This window comes from Lonchura striata, chromosome 4 (assembly GCF_046129695.1).
Source record: "Lonchura striata isolate bLonStr1 chromosome 4, bLonStr1.mat, whole genome shotgun sequence".
NCBI classification, from domain to species: Eukaryota; Metazoa; Chordata; class Aves; order Passeriformes; family Estrildidae; genus Lonchura; species Lonchura striata.
In genome coordinates, this window is record NC_134606.1 from 61967935 (window position 1) to 61986702 (window position 18768).

General features: G+C 39.6%; 2 protein-coding genes across 3 annotated transcripts in view; one reads left to right on the forward strand and one right to left on the reverse strand.

Moving 5' to 3' along the window:
- Positions 1–1048, reverse strand: part of ANAPC10 (anaphase promoting complex subunit 10) — a 33700-nt gene extending 32652 nt beyond the window's left edge. Inside the window, exon 1 of the mRNA XM_077783008.1 lies at positions 1031–1048. The gene's annotated coding sequence lies outside the window, so the exon portion shown is untranslated. The remainder of the gene's footprint in view (positions 1–1030) is intronic.
- ABCE1 (ATP binding cassette subfamily E member 1) lies at positions 57–17834 on the forward strand. Of its 2 annotated transcripts, none has more exons than XM_021549282.2 (18): positions 57–199; positions 7128–7295; positions 7606–7691; positions 8194–8291; positions 8681–8798; positions 10614–10751; positions 10896–10965; positions 12037–12133; positions 13098–13187; positions 13776–13897; positions 14531–14752; positions 15179–15238; positions 15323–15381; positions 15552–15662; positions 15750–15892; positions 15989–16111; positions 17067–17178; positions 17420–17834. In XM_021549282.2, the coding sequence occupies exons 2-18, from the start codon at positions 7193–7195 to the stop codon at positions 17465–17467; spliced, it is 1800 nt and encodes a 599-aa protein (XP_021404957.1). In that variant the 5' UTR covers positions 57–199; positions 7128–7192; the 3' UTR covers positions 17468–17834. The 2 variants fall into 2 exon arrangements, with proteins under 2 accessions (XP_021404957.1, XP_021404956.1); XM_021549281.2 differs by lacking the exon at positions 57–199 and adding an exon at positions 940–1003.
- The last annotated feature ends 934 nt before the right edge of the window (positions 17835–18768 follow it).

Sequence of the window (18768 nt, forward strand, 5' to 3'; positions counted from 1 at the left end):
GCGGCGCCGGGGCCGCCCCTCAGCGCCGCCGCGGGCGGGGCGGGAGCGCCGCGGCCCGGCTCCTCCGCGGGGGCAGCGGGCGTGCTCGGTGCTGCAGCTGGAGCACGGCTTTCCCGAGCTCCTCCTGGAAACGCTTCCCCGCGGGAAGGATAGAGCGTAGTCCTAGGTTCAGATGCAGATGGCGCGCTGCCCGGGGCAGGTAAAGGCCAGCAAGACCACCCCTTGTGTGGGAGCAATCCGTGGGCACAGTCATTACTGAGGGTGGAATCCTTAGTGATCCTAAGCCGTCCTTAGTGAGGTGATGGGCTCCCGAAAGAGAATGACAGTTCTTCCCGATGGGAATGAAAGCACGTAGCCCCAGAGTTCCAGGTGCAGAAGACACGCTGCCCAGGGCAGGTATAGGCTAGCAAGACCATTCTATCTTGGTGCCTTTCGCGTTGTATCAACTCCGGGCGTATCTGAAATTGGAGCTCGGTTCCTAATGCCGAAACCGCAGTCGTGAAAGGGAATGGAACACCTTTCCTTGAGACGAGAAGCATCCGGTCTAACTGTTGCTGCTGCCCGTCACCACCTACCCAGTAGAGGCAGAGGCCAGCGAGACCCTTCTGTCCTGGGACCGCGCCGTGCCGACCCGGGCGCTCCCCTCGGAGCGGCCTCGGGGAGCTTGGGGGCCCCAACCCGCCCTCCCCACGCACGGCCGCGCTCTAGTCTCCATGGTGAGGAGCGCCGCTCTTCCCTCCCCTGCCGTCCTTGCTGAGGGCCGCCCATCCTTTCCTTCTCTCCCTCCCCTCCTCGCCGTGGCGTGCGCCCGGGCCCCGCCCCCCAGGCCCGACGGCCATCTTGGCCGGGTGGCGGCGGCGCGAGCACGTTGCGCGCGCGGGCCCGCGCGCGGGATCGCCCACCGGACGCCGTTCTCCCGCCGCGGCGCGAGGGCGCCGCGCGCGCTCCCGCCCCTCCTGCCCCCGGCCCCGCCGCACCCCCCGCTCCCTCCCCACAGCTCCCGGTAAGTAACGCCGGGCGGAATTCCCACCTTCCTGCGCGGGAATGGAGGCGGTGGGGATGGGGCTCCGCTCCTCATGGCGTGCTGCCGGCCCGGCCGCCGCCGCTGAGCTCGGCCTAGGCGGCGGCCTCGCCCATACCACGGTGGGAGAAGGGTCGGCTCGACCGCGGGCCTCAGGGCCGGAGGCTCCCGGGGATCGGGGCTCGCTGCCGGCGTGGGCACGGCCCGGCCGGCACTCCTGCACACGCGGTACGTCATCCCCCACGCCTCGGGTTTTGTGCCAGCCGGGGTCAGGGAGCGCCGGCCCTGCTGCTGCTCCCGGCCGCGGCTGTGGCTTCCCTGTGGATGCAGCGCGGGATCCTCGCCTGCCGGCGGTTGCCTGGCTCTGGCAAAGGGAACGCCGGCATTTTGCTCCTATGAAAACGGGGAACTTCCTGCTTGGGGTCGGGGGGAAAGACCGTATTTTGGCTTCCTTTGCGGGGAGCTGATACCCACGTGGGTGCTTGTGGGGCAGTGAGGAGATCAAGCCTTCTTGCCGGGGCGATAGGGTAGCGGAGTGAGGCCGTTTTCTACGAGGTATGTGTAAAAATAAAAGAAGAAGTCGGCAGGCTTTTCTAAAGGACCATGGTGGTGTTTCCTGGCTGGAATGCACTTGAATACTTCACCTGCAAGTTCCTGTGACACTTTTCAGGCCCTAAATTAAGTTTCCCTGCTGTGGTTCCTTCCATAAACTGCAGTCCTAAACCAGGGGTCATGAAATACTTTCATTCGTTTCATTAGATTCCTAATTTATGGGTTTGTTCTCATGCATTTCACTTCTTGTTAAGGGGAAATGTTAAAGATTGAATGATAATTAATACTGCTCAGCACAAGCTAAACACACCCACTCATTGTGCAGCGTCAGTATAGTTCACCATATGCTTTCATGTTAACATATTTTTTTATTCATGTCGTGTCTTATGAGTAACATTATGATTTAATACAGTAGGGAAATCTAGGGCATGTCTAAACTTATTTTTTTTTACATTGCCTCAGTTTCTAAAACAAATGTGAAAGCCTTAAGCACATACTAGTTCCTGTATCATTTACTATTGTTTCTGCTTTGATACTTACAAATGTCGTGATCTCCCATATGCAGTTTGAAAATTTGTTTTACCTTTCATTTCCATTTTCTTTGGGTATTCTAGTTCTTGACTTTCTTGTTCTTGTTATGGTGTGACTGACTGTTAGTAGTCCATTAGCAGTGGAATTGGGAGGCAATTCTTGAGCTTGTTTACAATGGCAGCTGGAAATGCTTCTCATCCTCACTTCTTTCCACAGCATTTCTCGCGGAGGTCTAATGCAGTGTAGTTTTATAAAATGTTCACTGGTTTTGTGCAAAGTAACTAAAGCATGGCACAATTCTGAACCCAGACCTTGCCTTCCCATCTTTCACTGAATGGTCTCTGGTTCTGTTTCAGTCTTTGTTTACTTTTAATGTTTAAATTTTTCTTTGTTTAAGCCTGAATAATTCAGCACAATTACAAATCCTTCTCAGTCATAATTGCCTTAACTTAGTAAATTATAATTTAGCTCTAATGCCTGTGAACAAAATAAATATTATTAATGCAAGTACATTGCACATGTTCTACAGATTGTACATTGCTGTTGCCTTCTGTGACAGATAGCAGGGTCTGCATGGTGGGCAACTTTTTTTTTTTGTAATCTCTGTGTGTCAGGGTGTGCAGCAGCTATGTCAGACAGCCTAAGAATGCTGACTTAGAATTCTTGTGATAACATATTTTGTGTCTTGTGTTTAGACATGTTTCATTTTTTGTATTAAATTACATAATTGGACATACTGGGCAGCTTTTGGCTTTAATAAACAATACTGACAGGGATTTAGAGTATTTTCTTTTTTCTCTAGCCAGCAGTTTTTAGTCATTCTCACCTTCACCTGTGTTGTCAGTGCATTCTGGGAAGATTTTCTGCTGCTGCACCATCATCATTCAATAACTCAAAACAGCTCTTTACCCTAGTAGTTAGTAGCAAATTAATATTTTCATAATCTGTTTTTTTATTCTGTTCTTCTTGATATGGAAAGGAGAAGCACAGTCATGAAGTCAGGTGCGTCTGAGTACCAGTTTCTCCTGCCCCTAAAGTGCTGACTGCACTACTCAGTTACTGGTGTGCTGTACTGTAACATTGCTGATCTGTGCTCAGTGTCCTGAGAGTTCTACATCTGTTCCTTGGAATCAGACCATCCTATTCCATGTTAATTTAAATGCCACTCAGCTAACTGGGTGAAAATATGTAACTTGAGTTCAGTCTAGTTTTGGACAGTGTTTATTTGTTTCTGAGTTCTAAGTAGATATTACTACTTCCTTTTGTGGACAGTTGTCATTGTAGATATCAACACAGTTCTACAAATATTGCAGAAGTTCCAGGAGTCACTTTTTTTTTTTTTTTCTGAAAATAGTTAAGACCACTAGAGAGTTTTGGATAAACGGGCACTTCTGTCATGTAGATGGGAGCAGAGTGGGAGGTGTGAGTGTCTTCATTCTGCTTCATTGCTTTTATTCCCCTCACTACTCCAATAAATGCTTAGTGTACATACTTAATTCACTGACCCCTTCAAAACTATTCACCACAGATTGGGCATTTTTGTGTAAGTTAGAATTAACTGTAAATTACATTCTAACTTGCAAGGGCATTTTCCCAAGTAAGTTAGAATTAGAAAAATACCCAAACACCAAAAATACCCAATTCTTTGGGCTGTTTCATTGCTTACCAAGCACAGTCTGATTCAGCAGTGAGTGTAAACTTCAGGCTGATTATCCTGCCAGGACTGTGGAAAGTTTGCTGAGGAACTTGGCAAGAATTGCTTGTTTCAAGCCATATTTGCCTTGGTGTTTTGAGAGCAGCCCTGTCCCACTCTCCTGCTGTGGATCTTCAGGCTAAACCCCAGCTGGAAGGCTGGGTGGCTGAGGGGAGATGTCCAGGCTGCTCTTGGCACTGCTCAGCCAGCAGGAGCTTCGAGCAGGGTTTGAGGGGCTGGGGAGGGCAGCCTGCTGAGCCACATTAGGTTTTGTTCTGGGACAACCCACAGAACTGATCCACTGCTGCCTGCAGCTCAGGTGGAAGATCCACAGTGCTCTGTCTGCTCAGGCCTTGGAGAAAAGACCATTTAGCACTTCCCTTGGAAAAACAGAGGGGGAATGATTCACCCCCAAATACTCTTTGCACTATAAACTGCAGGATTTTAATGAAAGTCACTGGGATGTCTTTCCAAAGAATGTATCTTTATTTGAAGTAATGACAACATCCAGTATCCCTCCCCAAGAAAATTACCCTCACTAAAGCACCTTTACAGTCTTCAAAAATAAGGCTTTCAGTTTGTTGTTTTCTGATATATTAAAGTGAGAACTGCAGACTCATTATTCCATGCCTTTTGGCCTGGGCTATAGATACAATTTCAATGTTCAGCCCTACTTTGTCAGTCTGGTCTGACAATACAGAACTGTTTAATCACTTTTAATTGTTTTTCTTATATTCAGTCATTTACTTGAAAATAATAGCTGTGTTAATAGGACTTTCTGGCTTAGGAAATTTAAAATAGTAAAAGAAACAAAAGAAATGTAAGTAGAAACTGCCACAGTATGGTTGGCAGTGTGACTAATAGTTGCATTCATTTATAGATGATGAAGACTGTCTTTTGACATTAGTTTAAAAATACTTTGGGAACTGAATAAAGGAATAAAACTACCAGTTTTTAAAGGAACCACTTAAAATATTTGTGCCTATGGTAGTAATGGATTTAAGGATGCAGTAACATCTGCTTTTCTGACCTTTGCTGTCCATCTTCCAGATATTGCAGTAGTAGCTGGAGGATTATTTCCAACTGAAGTTTATAGAAGGATAGAGTTTAAATGATAAATGTGCCGTACACCCATTTTGTTCTTGCTTCCTTCAGGAGTCTGCAGATCACAACCTTTCTTCGTCCAACAGCCATATGTAGTAAATATAGTCTGTAAACCACTGCAGTATTCTTTGGTTTGGTGAAGCAAAGGTGAGCTGGACATCCAGAAAAAGCTTCCCTTAATTAAAAATGTTGGAATCCTTTGGATGCAGCTGCACCTTTGCACTGTGTGCAAACCTGAAGTATTTCCAGACTCCTTCCCAGTCATAGCATTGAACTGCTGATACTGCATTGAAATTATTTTGAACATGCATCTTCTGTAGGACTGGCATCCCTTTATTTGGTGAGATGGAAGTGCTTTGTACATTATGGCATTTATTTTTACCAAAAAACCTAAAAGTTTGTCATCTGCACTATCTTAAAATCTTCCAAGAGCCTCATAATTCAGTTGTCTTTGTTGTTATTTTCAGTAATATGAGTGAATATAGTAAAATAAATATAAATGTACTTTAAAACACATTCCATCTTTTTTCATCTACCAAGATTTAAATTTAAAATTCTTCTCCCTTCCCTCCGTTTGCTGCAGCTGTACAAAGTCCCATTACAATCCAGGACTTGTCAATGTACATTACAAAGAGCTAAGGATGGAAAGAGTGGCTTATAGAGAGGAATACAAGTTGTAATTTCACTCCTTTGCATGTATTTAATTGTGATTTCAGGAATATTTAGTCATCTTGTAATCCACAAAATTATAGGGTTTTTTAGGTTGAAAAAGACCTCCAAGATTATTGAGTCCAACCCATTAACCCAGCACTGGCCTCTAACCCGTGTCCCTGAGGGCCATATCTACATGTCTTTTAAATACCTCCAGGGATGGTGACTCAACCACTTCCCTCAGCTGCCTGTTGCAATGCTTGTCCACCTTTCAGCAAAGATAGTTTTCCTGACATCCAATCTAAACCTCCCCTGGTGAAATCTGAGGCTGTTTCCTCTTGTCCTGTGTTGTATTGTTTAAAAGTAGAGCCCTATCCCCCACCTGGCTATACCCTCCTTTCAGACAGTTGTAATGAGAAGGGTTCTCTTGAGCCTCCCTTTCGGGACTAAACATCCACAGCTCCCCCAGCTGTTCCTCAGCCCGGTGCTCCAGACCCTTCCCCAGCTCCAGTGCCCTTCTCTGGGCTCACTGCAGCCCCTCAGTGACTTTCTTTAGTGAGGGGCCCAGAACAGGACACAGCACTCGAGGTGTGGCCCCGCCAAGTTCAGTGGGACAGTCCCTGCTCTGGTCTTGCTGGCCAGACTGTTGCTGATCCAGGCCAGGATGCCATTGGCCTTCTTGGCCACCTGGACACAGCTGGTTCATGTTCAGTCACTGTCACCAGCCAGCCCCAGGTCCTTTTCCACCAGGCAATTTTCCTGACACTTCTCCAGCCTGGGGTGCTGCCTGGAGTGGTTATGACCCAAGGGCAGGACCCAGCACTTGGCCTTACTGATCCTCACAATCCCCATGGATCTGGCTTGGCCAGATCCCTTTGCAGGGCCTTTCTATGTTCTTTATAAAAAGAATTCTACTTGTTTTTAGTGAAATCTACTATAGGCATTGATACCATATTGGGAAATGCAGAATGTAACTGTAGTTATTCAGATACTAATGAAACTCAAGATTAAAGAATCAAGCATCATCATGAATGTCTGCTCACATTTCCTGGTTTACTTTTTTATATGCAATTGCACATTTTCACTTTGAAAACTGGTTTACATTTCGCACTGTTTTAATCCTTTAATACAGAATATTGGCATACAGTTTGTAATGTATATCCTAATCATGTCCTTGGAGTAATAGTTGTAGTCACAATTTGACAGTGTGAACAAGGGTGCTTTATACAAGGCAACTTGTAAAACTAAAATTTGGAGCTGTATAGATTATTATGTTCTTGCTACAGCGTGCTTTTTTGGTAACAAATCCATTTTAAGGTAAATTACAATTTTATTTTTACACTGGAAAAATAGTAATGAAATAGAAAGATGATTATGTTAAAAATTTGTGCAGTTATCTACACATCAGTACCCTTGTTATTTGTATCTTTGACTTTGCTGTTTGTCACATTGCTTAAAGGAGGAAAAAAATAAAATAATTTTGCATTTTTCATCTCTGCACTCCTCTAGCAGTAACTTAGGATAGATATGTCTTATGGTGTGTTTTTTTGTTGGTTTTTTTTTTTTTTCTTTAAGGTTTGGAAGACTCCCACTACTCCTCCTTATAATTGGTGTATGTGTTTAACCCTAAATTGTGCATTATGGCAGACAAATTAACAAGAATTGCTATAGTCAACCATGACAAATGTAAGCCAAAGAAATGCCGTCAGGAATGCAAGAAGAGCTGTCCTGTGGTTCGAATGGGTAAGAGATAAAATGTAACAAAGTCTTGAAGCAATTGGAGATCTTTAAATCAATTCTGCTAGAAGAAATGAGCTTTTTATAACTGTTAGATTTTTGTGTATCATTCAAGCATTTTTTCATAAAGCCTTTAAAAATATCACTAACAGCATGAACAGTTCTTAGTAATAATGACACTTTTTATGAAAAGTGTCACCTTTGGATAATCTGAAGCTTCAGTGGACATTCATCAATTACATGTTCCTGTGTGGAATTTAATAGGCAGGAATTCTGATTCACCAGAAATTTTACTGATTTTATTTTTTTTCACCAGGAAAACTTTGCATAGAAGTCACATCGCAGAGCAAAATAGCATGGATTTCAGAAACACTTTGTATTGGTTGTGGTATTTGCATCAAGGTAAAAGTTAAACTGCTTTATTTAAGGTGCTAGATTTTCCTTATTTTGCTATTATATTTAGTATTGCATACTGTAATTTCAAAAAGCAGTTTTCTTTCCTGGACTCACCAGACCAAGTTAACTTACTGTTTTTAGAAAGTGAAGAACTGTGTCATTTGACTGAATTGTTTGGGTTGCTAGGTGTGGATTTTGTTTGTGCCTTTGTTTTTGCTTGGCTTTGTTTGGTTTTTTTGTCTGCCTGTATCTATAGATAATTAGCAGTAGAAAGATGGTTTTTGTGAAAGGTGGAGAATATATGCCTTATTGGTATTGTAGACAGTCTAAATTGCAGGCTATAAATTTGAAAAATGTAGGATAGAACTTCTTTGTCAGGTTGACCATGTAAAGGAAATTTAGTAGAGGTCCATTTAAAATGTAAATGCACAGCTGGGTGCAGTACAAAACATAAGCTTTTGTTAATAAATTGTGTGCACTAATAATCTATAATTTATTTCGATTTCAGAAATGTCCTTTTGGAGCCTTGTCAATTGTTAACTTACCTAGCAACCTGGAGAAAGAAACAACACATAGATACTGTGCCAATGCCTTTAAACTTCACAGGTATTTTCTTTTTCAAATATCAAAGAGACAAAAATCCAAGTTTTTGATGGGGTAAACATAGTGCACATCAAAGTGTTCTTGGTTCTTAGCCCAGTAGTTTCCTTTAATAATGTTAATTATGTTTTTCTTATTAAAAAGTATTATAATGAAATAAATTCACATTAGGAATTATTTTACAGAGTTCCTATTTAAAAACAGACTGCCCTTAAATATTTCTTTTGTATTTTTAAGGAATTTTATATGATTTAGTTTAGATATTTGCAAGTTAACAAAGGCTGTAATAATCAGAAGGTCTGCAAGTGGGTTTGAAAGTGGTCAATTTACTTGACCACTAAATGTTGATGTGTGATGGCATAAATATAACATAAACTTATCAATGTTTTGTACAGGTTGCCTATCCCTCGTCCAGGTGAAGTACTGGGATTGGTTGGAACCAACGGTATTGGAAAATCAACTGCCTTGAAAATTTTAGCAGGAAAACAAAAGCCAAATCTTGGAAAATATGATGTATGTATCAGCAATAAAATAGGGTTAGCATTTTAGATAGCTGTGTTTATATTTTTGGACTGAACATTTGTATCTGTGAATGTGATAGATTTGTGGTGATGTTGGCACTTTGTTTATTGACAGCCTACTCCACACAGGACCAATAGCAGAAGGTTATTGCTAGCAAAGGCTTTCTTGCGAATTGTGTATATATCTCAAGAAAGATAAGGGTACAAATTGGAATTGTAACCCACAAAAGATAAAAATCAGAGGTAGGTTTCGTGAAGTCACACTTAAGGGCTTGGGTTTTTTTAATACTAGTCTTTAAAAAATGTCATGTTTTTCCCCCTGCATAATTTATCTATTCCCATCGGGGATTTCCATAGCCCAGGTATTGGAATTCCTTCTAAGTTACCTTTGTTTTTATCTGAACAGCTCAAGTGTCTATGAGCACTTACTGTGTATCCTTGGGATCTTAGGCATTTTTTTATCTTTAATTCTTTTGAGGAAGATTTCTCATAAAGTATGTTGTTACTGTAAGTTGTGGTTGAAGGTGTTTTCCACTGTACACTTGAATACCGAGCACTGAAAAATCCTTCGTTTCTTCATGTTCCTAGTTACTTAGAAATAAGACTTTTTGAGAACCAGACTTAAAACAACTTGTAATCTGCTGGTATTCATGGGAATTCATAATCCATTTTCCTATGTGTTTACTCCAAGTCAAACTGCAGCTAGTGAGCAAAATATTTTACAAGGGCTTCTTTACCTAGCACTACTCCAAAGAGTGAATACATGAGAGAAAAGGCATAAATAATAACTATTAGGACTCCTCTTAGCAGTATTTCAGATGTTACTTTCTTACCTTCAGACTGCACGTGGACAACTGTACATGCATGCTTTTGTCCTTCAAGAAGGACTTGTAAGAAGAAGTGTGCTGACACTTACCTGAAAGAGTAATGTTTTAATAAGCTGTTCATTTCATGGCTGCTAACTAAAGCTGCAAATAAATAGTCATTTCCCAGCTACATTTTACATTCTCTTTCAAGTTTGGTTTATATTATTTTGTGGACTTCTTGTTTCAGGTGGTAGTATTGCAGAAATAGCAAAACTTTTGACTTTCTGAATGTGTACTTAATTGAATTACCATGCTTCCAAAATCAGACTTTGCTGTGAAGGAGCCATATCAGTATGACCACAGAAACACGTGGTATGAATTGAATCTTCCATGTTGCTTCTGCTCTAAAACTGATGAAGCATTTCCTCTGTGTATTTGCTTGGTTTGGAAATATGACTGTGTCAGTCTGATTCCATACTGTTTATCATCAAAGTAATTAACTCAGCACCCCTCAGAGTAGTACAGTGTGCAAGGGGGACTTTTTCTTGGGTGATTGCTCTGAAGGGTTCCATTTATTTTTGTCATTTTTCCTTTGGTCTTTTTTTTCCTTCTGTTTCCTTGAAAATGTCTGCTAGAAGCAGAGAAAATTACCAGGATTGTTGCATCTTGTGTTCTAGTTCGTGCTTTTATCATTCCAGTCCTTTTCCTTTGGATTAGCTGTATCAGATAGCTATTAAGTGTGGTTACACTGATCCATGCTGTCATTTTCCCCATGAAGTTGTTTCAGTTCAGTAACTGTGCACATTTAATTTTTTTTGAAGGGTAGTGAAACCTGGAAAAAGAAGGTCTCTAAACTTTGTTTTTAGAGTGCTTTTGCGGATTTTTTTTGGTGTGCTACCTTACAAGCATATTCTATTTGTCTTATTGATTGGAAAGAAATTAGGGTTCCTTATTATGTTTTTAAATGGTATAAGTGAACCCAGGCTTTAATTTTGTCACAGGATCCACCTGACTGGCAAGAAATTTTGACTTACTTCCGAGGATCTGAACTACAAAATTATTTTACCAAGATCCTGGAAGATGACCTTAAAGCTATCATTAAACCTCAGTACGTGGACCAGATCCCTAAAGCTGCAAAGGTGAGACATTTCATGAGTTAATAGAAAGCTGGGAGCTTCTTCTGTAGTACTTCTCATGTTTTTAAAGGTTTTATTTAGCAGCATAATTCAGAACAGTCTGAAAATTTTAATGTTGGTTGGGGCTTTTTATTATTTATCATGCAGGGAACAGTGGGATCAATTCTGGATAGGAAGGATGAAACTAAGACACAAACTGTTGTATGTCAGCAGCTTGGTAAGTAATTCTGTATGGTCAAATTTTTAAGCATTTGAGAAGTTCATATTTACTAAAACAATCAAGTTGCCATAATGTAATAGAACATGTAAGTTATACCACCTCAAAGAGAGAAAAAGTAAAGGTGCTTTAGTGTAAAAGCCCAGGGCATGCTGTAATATAAATAACACAAAGAATACTTTCTGGTGGCAAATTAGTTGATACATTCTAGTTAATAGAATGTAATCCAGTTTCTGTTTCCTAGTAGGAAGTGGGTTTTTTAAAGCTGGAAAAATTCCATTTAGCATCTGCTGCTCTTGCTTGCTCACAAACGTGACAAAATCTGAACATCCCCCTTTTTACACTGCACATAAAAAATATTATCCTAATATACCACACTCCTCCAAAAGCTTGTATATATCTAATTTTAGTGGCAGTAACACTGACTTCTGAGATTAATACAATTAATAAGAACAGCTGCATAGTCCAGCCCTAGTAATATTTTTAAGTGTTTTGTATTTAGTTGTTACTAAATTTAATTGTTGCTAAAGTCACAAATGGAATTCTCTTTAGTGGAACTGGTAGTGAAGGTGGGGCTGCCATTGTGCCACCAAGAATGTGGGCTTTGAGTCCCACTTAATTTATTAGTGACAAAACCTGTTCTTGAAATATATTCATTAAGCTGCTTAGAAAATACCTGTTTCACCCATCTCCTGTAAGGTTTGAGGGACTTGATTTTCCTGAAAATTAAAATTCTCCAGTCAAGTCTGACAAGAAGCACTTTCAGAACTGGTATAGTTTCTTTTTTGGGCCAGAAATCTTCACCAGTGTGGTGGAAAAACAAATAGAAATGTAATTCTTCTGCATGATAGGAAGCAGCCGTGCAGCTAATGCTGCAGAGAAGCCATAGCTTGCTGTGACTTAGTATTAGCAGTATGATACTGACGCTGTATAAAGTGAATGCTTTTCTCCTTCTGTTTTCTTTTCCTCTCTGTAGAATGTTTCCTATGTTTATACATGTTTCTGTAGGTAATAAAAATATGGATTGTTCTGCTGGTTATCACACTCCTAAAATTAATCACTTATTTGCAGACTTAACACACCTGAAAGAAAGAAATGTTGAAGACCTTTCAGGAGGAGAACTTCAGAGATTTGCATGTGCAGTTGTTTGCATTCAGAAGGCTGATATGTATGTTTAATTTACTTCTGTTAATTTACATTGCTTCTAATAATCTATCTCAGCATATGGTCCTCAAATTTACATTTATTCTTGGCAATAATACTTTTGTTTAAAATAGTGAAAAACATTTAATAATTATTAAATAATGTTTAAAAAATATTTAAAAAACAAGTTTTGCCAACTCATCAGCTGAAAGCCATATTTACTCCATGTGTAATTTCTGGATTCTGTATACTTTTATTTATCTGAGTGGAAATAGCTGATTTGAGAAGCCGGTGTTAGATTTCAGCATCACAACCTCATAACCCCTTGTTCCCACCTAAATGTATCTTGTTGGACAGCACATCTCCCTTAGCCTCTCTGAATGAGAAAGGTACAGCTGCTTCCCCACCTCTTGGAACTTGAGTCCCTCCTCACCTGTCTTGCAAGCAGGAAATTACTGTCTAATCTTTGTTTTTTCCTGACTCCTTGGGACCAAGAAAGCAAGACCAGAAAAGTTTACAGGGTTTTGTTTTTTTTTTGCTTTCATGAATTTTTGGTTGGTTGGTCTTGCTCTGCTTGGGCTGCTGTTTTTCATTTGGTTGATGTGAATTTCAAGTGGGTTTCCTTGTTCAGTTTTCTCTTTTTGGAAAATGTCCTTCTTCCAATCTTCTAAAGTATTTTTGCACTTTTTAGTTCATGTTAAATTTAAGGTAACTCAGAGTAAGTGCATGGGAATCCTAAATGCTGATTCTTGTAACTTTTGATAAATTTGTCAGAACTTTCGGGAAAGTAATACTTGACTCACTTTCACATGACAGTTGACAAATAATGAAGGCAGGAGTGCACAATTCTCATTTTTTGTCTCCCTTTCTCAGTATAAATAATGATAATTTTTTATTTCCATTTACTTAATGGTTGAAATGTTAATATTATGCTTGAATAAGTAGAAAACTTGCATTTACTAAGACTTCACTCTTCCTTTTGGGATTAGCTTCATGTTTGATGAACCTTCCAGCTACTTGGATGTCAAGCAGCGCTTGAAGGCTGCCATTACTATTCGGTCCCTCATAAACCCTGACAGGTAAATGCAAGCTTCAGATGTTTTGCCAGACTGTAATAAAGCATGACTGCTTACAGAGGGAAGAAGCATCCAGTCCATCCCCTCAGAAGTGCTCACTTCTCAGTATGGTGTACTAACAGATACTTAAATATTCAAATATTCCAAGTCAGTAATATTCTATTATTTTGCATTTTGGAAACTTATTCCCTGTAGTTTCTTCTGTTTCAAAATTTTGTAATAAGGATGGGAAAATACTGGTGGTTACTTTTCACCTGAATATTGCTGTTTCATCCCTTTCTCACAAAGATTTTTATTTTCTTAAAATGTGCTAAGTATTTTTCACTCAACCAACATCCTTCCACTTAATGTACATAAAGAAGCTGCCAGTTCACACTGAAGATGGACTTTAAATTTATCATTCACGAGTTTATTGACAGTTTAAAAAATGCTTGTGAGTGATTTGAATTCTCCTTTTTTAGTATAAAGTGAAGAAACCATATTAACTGAAAATCATATTGATAGCTCTTGTTTATGCAAAACTAGAGTAAGAAAAAAAGAAAAATGTTTTGTATTGAAGTAAAAAAGCATCTCTCTGGCTTTGTTTTTCAGGTACATTATTGTTGTAGAGCATGATCTAAGTGTGTTAGATTATCTCTCTGACTTTATCTGCTGCCTGTATGGTGTGCCAAGTGCTTATGGTGTTGTTACCATGCCTTTCAGCGTAAGAGAAGGTAATTCTTGCCTTATTTCTCTTTTTAAACATTCCCAAAAAATGCCAGTTGTCTGCTATATAAACATGTCCTCTTCCTGTTACAGTTCAGCAATGAAAAAGCTGTTTGATTTTTTTGCAGAATTTCTGTGTTACATGATACTAAATTTGTAACTCAACCCAAAAACCTTCATTTTCACTTGCTATGGATATAATTTTGATACTTTCAGGTGTTTTGTAAACAGTGGAGTTACACAAAAGACCCTATAAGTAGTAGAGAAAGGGCAGGAGAGAGGTTGCACAGTACAGAGATATGTAGTGTTCAGCTGAATTGACCCCAGTTGTTGTACTGAGACTCAGTAAAATCTGGCTTTGAGAGAGTGGGCCCAACAACAGGAGTTCCTTTTAACCTCACACACATCACTAACAGTGGATTTTCAGGAAGAGCTGCTCCACCCATTCTGTAGTTTAGTAAGGCTTTTCATTCAATTTGCAATGTGCAGACCTTAAAAGAGGTCTTGCTGCTTCTTTTAACATAGCATTTAAAATCCAGTGTTCTCATTATCGGAATGGAATTTACAGCCAGGAGTTGAAATTCATCTAGTTTTACTTTGTTACAGACCTCTTTTAATGATCTTTTTTCCTCCCATCCTAGGCATAAATATTTTCCTAGATGGCTATGTTCCAACAGAAAATCTAAGGTTTCGAGATGCATCTCTGGTATTTAAAGTAGCTGAAACAGCTAACGAAGAAGAGGTTAAAAAGATGTGTATGTACAAATATCCAGGAATGAAAAAAAAGATGGGAGAATTTGAACTATCCATTGTAGCTGGAGAATTCACTGATTCTGAAATTATGGTGATGTTAGGGGAAAATGGTAAGTGCAGTTTATGTTGGAAACTGCTTCTCCAGCCCTGAATATGCTTCTAAAGCCCTTCTTCACTTTGGGAGCCAGGCTTCAAAATTACTGGGTTTGAGTCAGATTGAGCTGCTTGTTTTCTGGTGAAGATATCACAGCATGAGCCCCCTGACTAGGAAGAATGTGAAGTTACTGAATGTTAACAGTGCCACCATGTTTGTTACCTACTCTGTTTTAAAAACTTAGGTGGCAGTTTTAAGGTGTCTCTTCCACTTGAAAAAGCAAGTAGTAGCAAGTGTTGGAAGATAATATAGGAATTTTCAAAGCATTCTAATTTTAAAATCTATTCTTTATTAAATAGTTTTAGTTGTTGTTGCATCAGTGACTTGTTAAAAGTCTAAATTAGTCAAAAGTGATTAATGTGTAACTTGTATTTTATTTTAGGAACTGGCAAAACAACATTTATCCGAATGCTTGCAGGAAGACTTACACCTGATGAAGGAGGTAATGTGTTACACCCAAGCTGCAACCTATTTTAAGGATACTGGAAATTCTCTTGTTAATATTATTAATTCTGTCTTTTTATAGGTGAGGTTCCAGTCCTAAATGTCAGCTACAAACCACAGAAAATCAGCCCTAAATCTACGGTACATTTCAGCCTTATTTATTATGTATTGTGTTTGCTACAAAACACATAGATAGAAATTCTTTTATGCCTATTTTATATCTGTATTTGTTTTAGGTAGATTATTATTCTGTTTCTGCTTGGTTTTCTTGTGGAGCATAAAACTGAATGGCAACATTTTCCTTTTGCTAGGGAAGTGTCCGTCAGCTGCTGCACGAGAAGATCAGAGATGCCTATACACACCCCCAGTTTGTAACTGATGTGATGAAACCTCTTCAGATAGAAAACATCATTGACCAGGAGGTATTAATTGCTTGAATCAACATCCTCATTGTCTTAGCTCTCAACCTGTACCTGAACTAAGCATGGCCTTGTTTCCCCCCCTACCAGGTTCAGACGCTGTCTGGTGGCGAGTTGCAGCGTGTGGCATTAGCTCTTTGTCTGGGTAAACCAGCAGATGTATATCTGATTGATGAGCCCTCAGCATATCTGGACTCTGAACAGCGTCTGATGGCTGCCAGAGTCATTAAACGGTGAGTACACATGGTGGGTAAGGAACTGAAAATTGCAGTATTATTACAGTGAGTTCACATTACTCTCTCTTCTTTTCTTCTTTCCCCTCATTTCAGTTTCATTCTCCATGCTAAAAAAACAGCTTTTGTGGTAGAACATGATTTTATCATGGCTACGTATCTTGCTGATCGTGTGATTGTTTTTGATGGCATTCCTTCCAAGAACACACTGGCAAACAGGTAAGAGATTTGTTGGGATTACTAAGTAAGATTGTCACTCCTGCTTGTGAAAATTTAAGCTGCATCCAGGACTGTCCTGAGGGTTCTGACTTTTGTTTTGAATCGTGGAACAGAAAATGGGATTGATCCTCACTTAAAGGCTGCCTAAACCAGAGTTGGGGCAGGATTGAGTAACATAACCAAACCCTAAAAAACTAAACCTGGACTTAAGCAACTGCATGATGGCTAAATAACAATCAGAAGAGATCAAGGAATGAATGAAGTACCAACTGTAAACTATCCTTCAGAAAATAACTTTCAGATGCATTAAAGGAAAGCAGTGTACTAATGGTACCTGTATGCAGATGTAGTGAAGGGCAAGTCTTGACACCAGCATGCAGTGTGCATGGTTTTACTCTTTCAGAGCTGTCCCTTTTGATGTCTCCTTCTGTTCCTGTAAATAATTTCATGTAGATTAGAGACTTTTTATTGAGCAGCCTTATCAGAAAACAGGCTTTTAGAACAGTGAGTACTTGGCACAAACTAGATGAAGTAAACACACTGGTCTGCCATGGCAATCCCCTGCTACCCTGGCTTTGGTGGTATTCCTTCCAAGAACACAACAGAAGTTGGAATTCAAAAATCACAATCATTGAGAAATGTTTGTTAGATTTTTGCTTATGGTGGAAGTGTTGGGTTGTTTCCTTGAATGTAAGTAAGTGTGCCAGCACACACATGTAGATACAAAATAAAAAGAAAGGTCACAGCTGGAAGCCACAATGAGCTACTACTCTCATCTTTCAGCAGCATCTGAGATAGTGTTTGACTAAAAAAGTAGCTTGTCTTGGTATGTCAAATACAGCTCACGTTGGCATTTCCAGATCTGAGTGAGCTCAGAATGGAGATCAAAGTTGCCTGTAATCATATGATATAAAGCTTCTGAAAATACAGCTAAAATATTCTTCTGTCTCAACAGTCCACAGACTCTTTTGGCTGGAATGAATAAGTTTTTATCTCAGCTTGAAATCACTTTTAGAAGAGACCCCAACAACTACAGACCAAGAATAAACAAACTCAATTCCATCAAGGTAAGTGAGGAGCACCTTTGCAGTACAGGAGCCAGGATTGTTTAATGTGAAGCCGGATTTTAAAATACGGAACAAAATTAAGATTGACAGGGTAGTTCTGCTGTGCTGGAAAAACAGAATGTGAAACTAGTAAGAGTAGTAACAGAAGCAGAAAGCGTTTAATAAGTGTCTTTTACTTCAGTTATGTTCAAGTCTGCCCAAGACTATTTCAAGTAATGGTGACCTTTTTTCTCTTCCCAAGGATGTGGAACAAAAGAAGAGTGGAAACTACTTCTTCCTGGATGACTAAATATTGAATCCCGGCATCTTTTTAACTGGCATCTAGGCATGCATATTGGAATCTAAACAGCTGTGATGAGATGGCTCAGATCAGGTTTTAGAACAATTAATCTTTCAGAGCTTATAATCTCTTGCTGCATTTAACATCTGAGATAGTAGCAGTAAACATCCTAGTCTGAGTAAAACTGCCACTTTCTGTATTTTGGTGACACAGCCCTATTTTCAGTGTAATAATTTCAAAATAGACCACCATGAAATTGTGCAAATGGGTCTCCTGATTTTTCAAAATTTAAGGGAGGTTTTCAATTCAATATATCCTACTCATGTACCAAGTACTGACTTAACTTCCTAATTTTAAAATAAATCTTTGAAGCTGTTTTGTGTATAAGAGGGAGGTTTACTGTCACACTACAAGAGCAACTCCTCTTTTAAAAAGGTTGAATCTCTCTGGCAGAGAGTTTAAACAATAAAATACCCACATAATTTGTGACACTGCAGAATTTCTTCAATTACTAATTCAGAAGTGTATATATTTATATAATGTCACATACCCTTTTCTCACACCTTTCTACACCTTTTTTTAATCATCTGTCCCTGTGCATATTTTCAGACCTAGTGAGATGAAAATAATCAGTGAAATAATCCTAAAGAATATAAACATTTCCATCTATCCAACTCACACTTCCATAATGTTTTTATAAGGCTAAGATGCAGGAATTACTTTTTCCTAAAATAAAAAGCTTTGACAAGCCTTACTATGACAAAAAAAAGATTAAAGAAACCTTGTTAAAAACTTACTTTCCTATACAATACAGTCATTAAATTTTCCTTCTGGTTCCTTGAAAGGTTTCTTACTTAAGCAGACATCTAAAAAAAAAAAACTTCCAGCTATGTGTCTTAAATGGAAGGATATATCCCATTCAACAATTCTCTGCCTTCATTGGCATGTGAAAAGTATGATGAGAAAACAAGGCTTTGTTCCTTGTTTACATTTTTGCCTGAGAAGCTACAGAAGGGAGTGGGGGTAATTTGTGTGGTTTTGCCATTCTGTGTGTTAGTAACACGGTTATTTCATAACCTTGGCAGTACTGAGCACTATATACACACTGCCTCCCTCCGTCTTGTAACAGCAATGCACCTGTACTACACCAGCAGAGCGACTGGGACTCTCTAAGGAAGTGCAGGTATTGAGTACATCCCTACTCAACTGCACTGGTCAGACAAAAACTTCCAAAGGCTGACTAAACTTGTTCTCCTCTGCACATCTTAACTGCCTTTGGACTGGAGTTGTGCAGTCTTCTCTGAATCAGT

Coding starts and splice junctions, on each gene's coding strand:
- ABCE1 (XM_021549282.2), top strand. CDS start 7,193: ATGGCAGACAAATTAACAAGAATTGCTATAGTCAACCATGACAAATGT. Junction 7,692..8,193: donor GTTGTGGTATTTGCATCAAG/GTAAAAGTTAAA, acceptor TTTCGATTTCAG/AAATGTCCTTTTGGAGCCTT. Junction 10,966..12,036: donor TGTTGTATGTCAGCAGCTTG/GTAAGTAATTCT, acceptor ACTTATTTGCAG/ACTTAACACACCTGAAAGAA.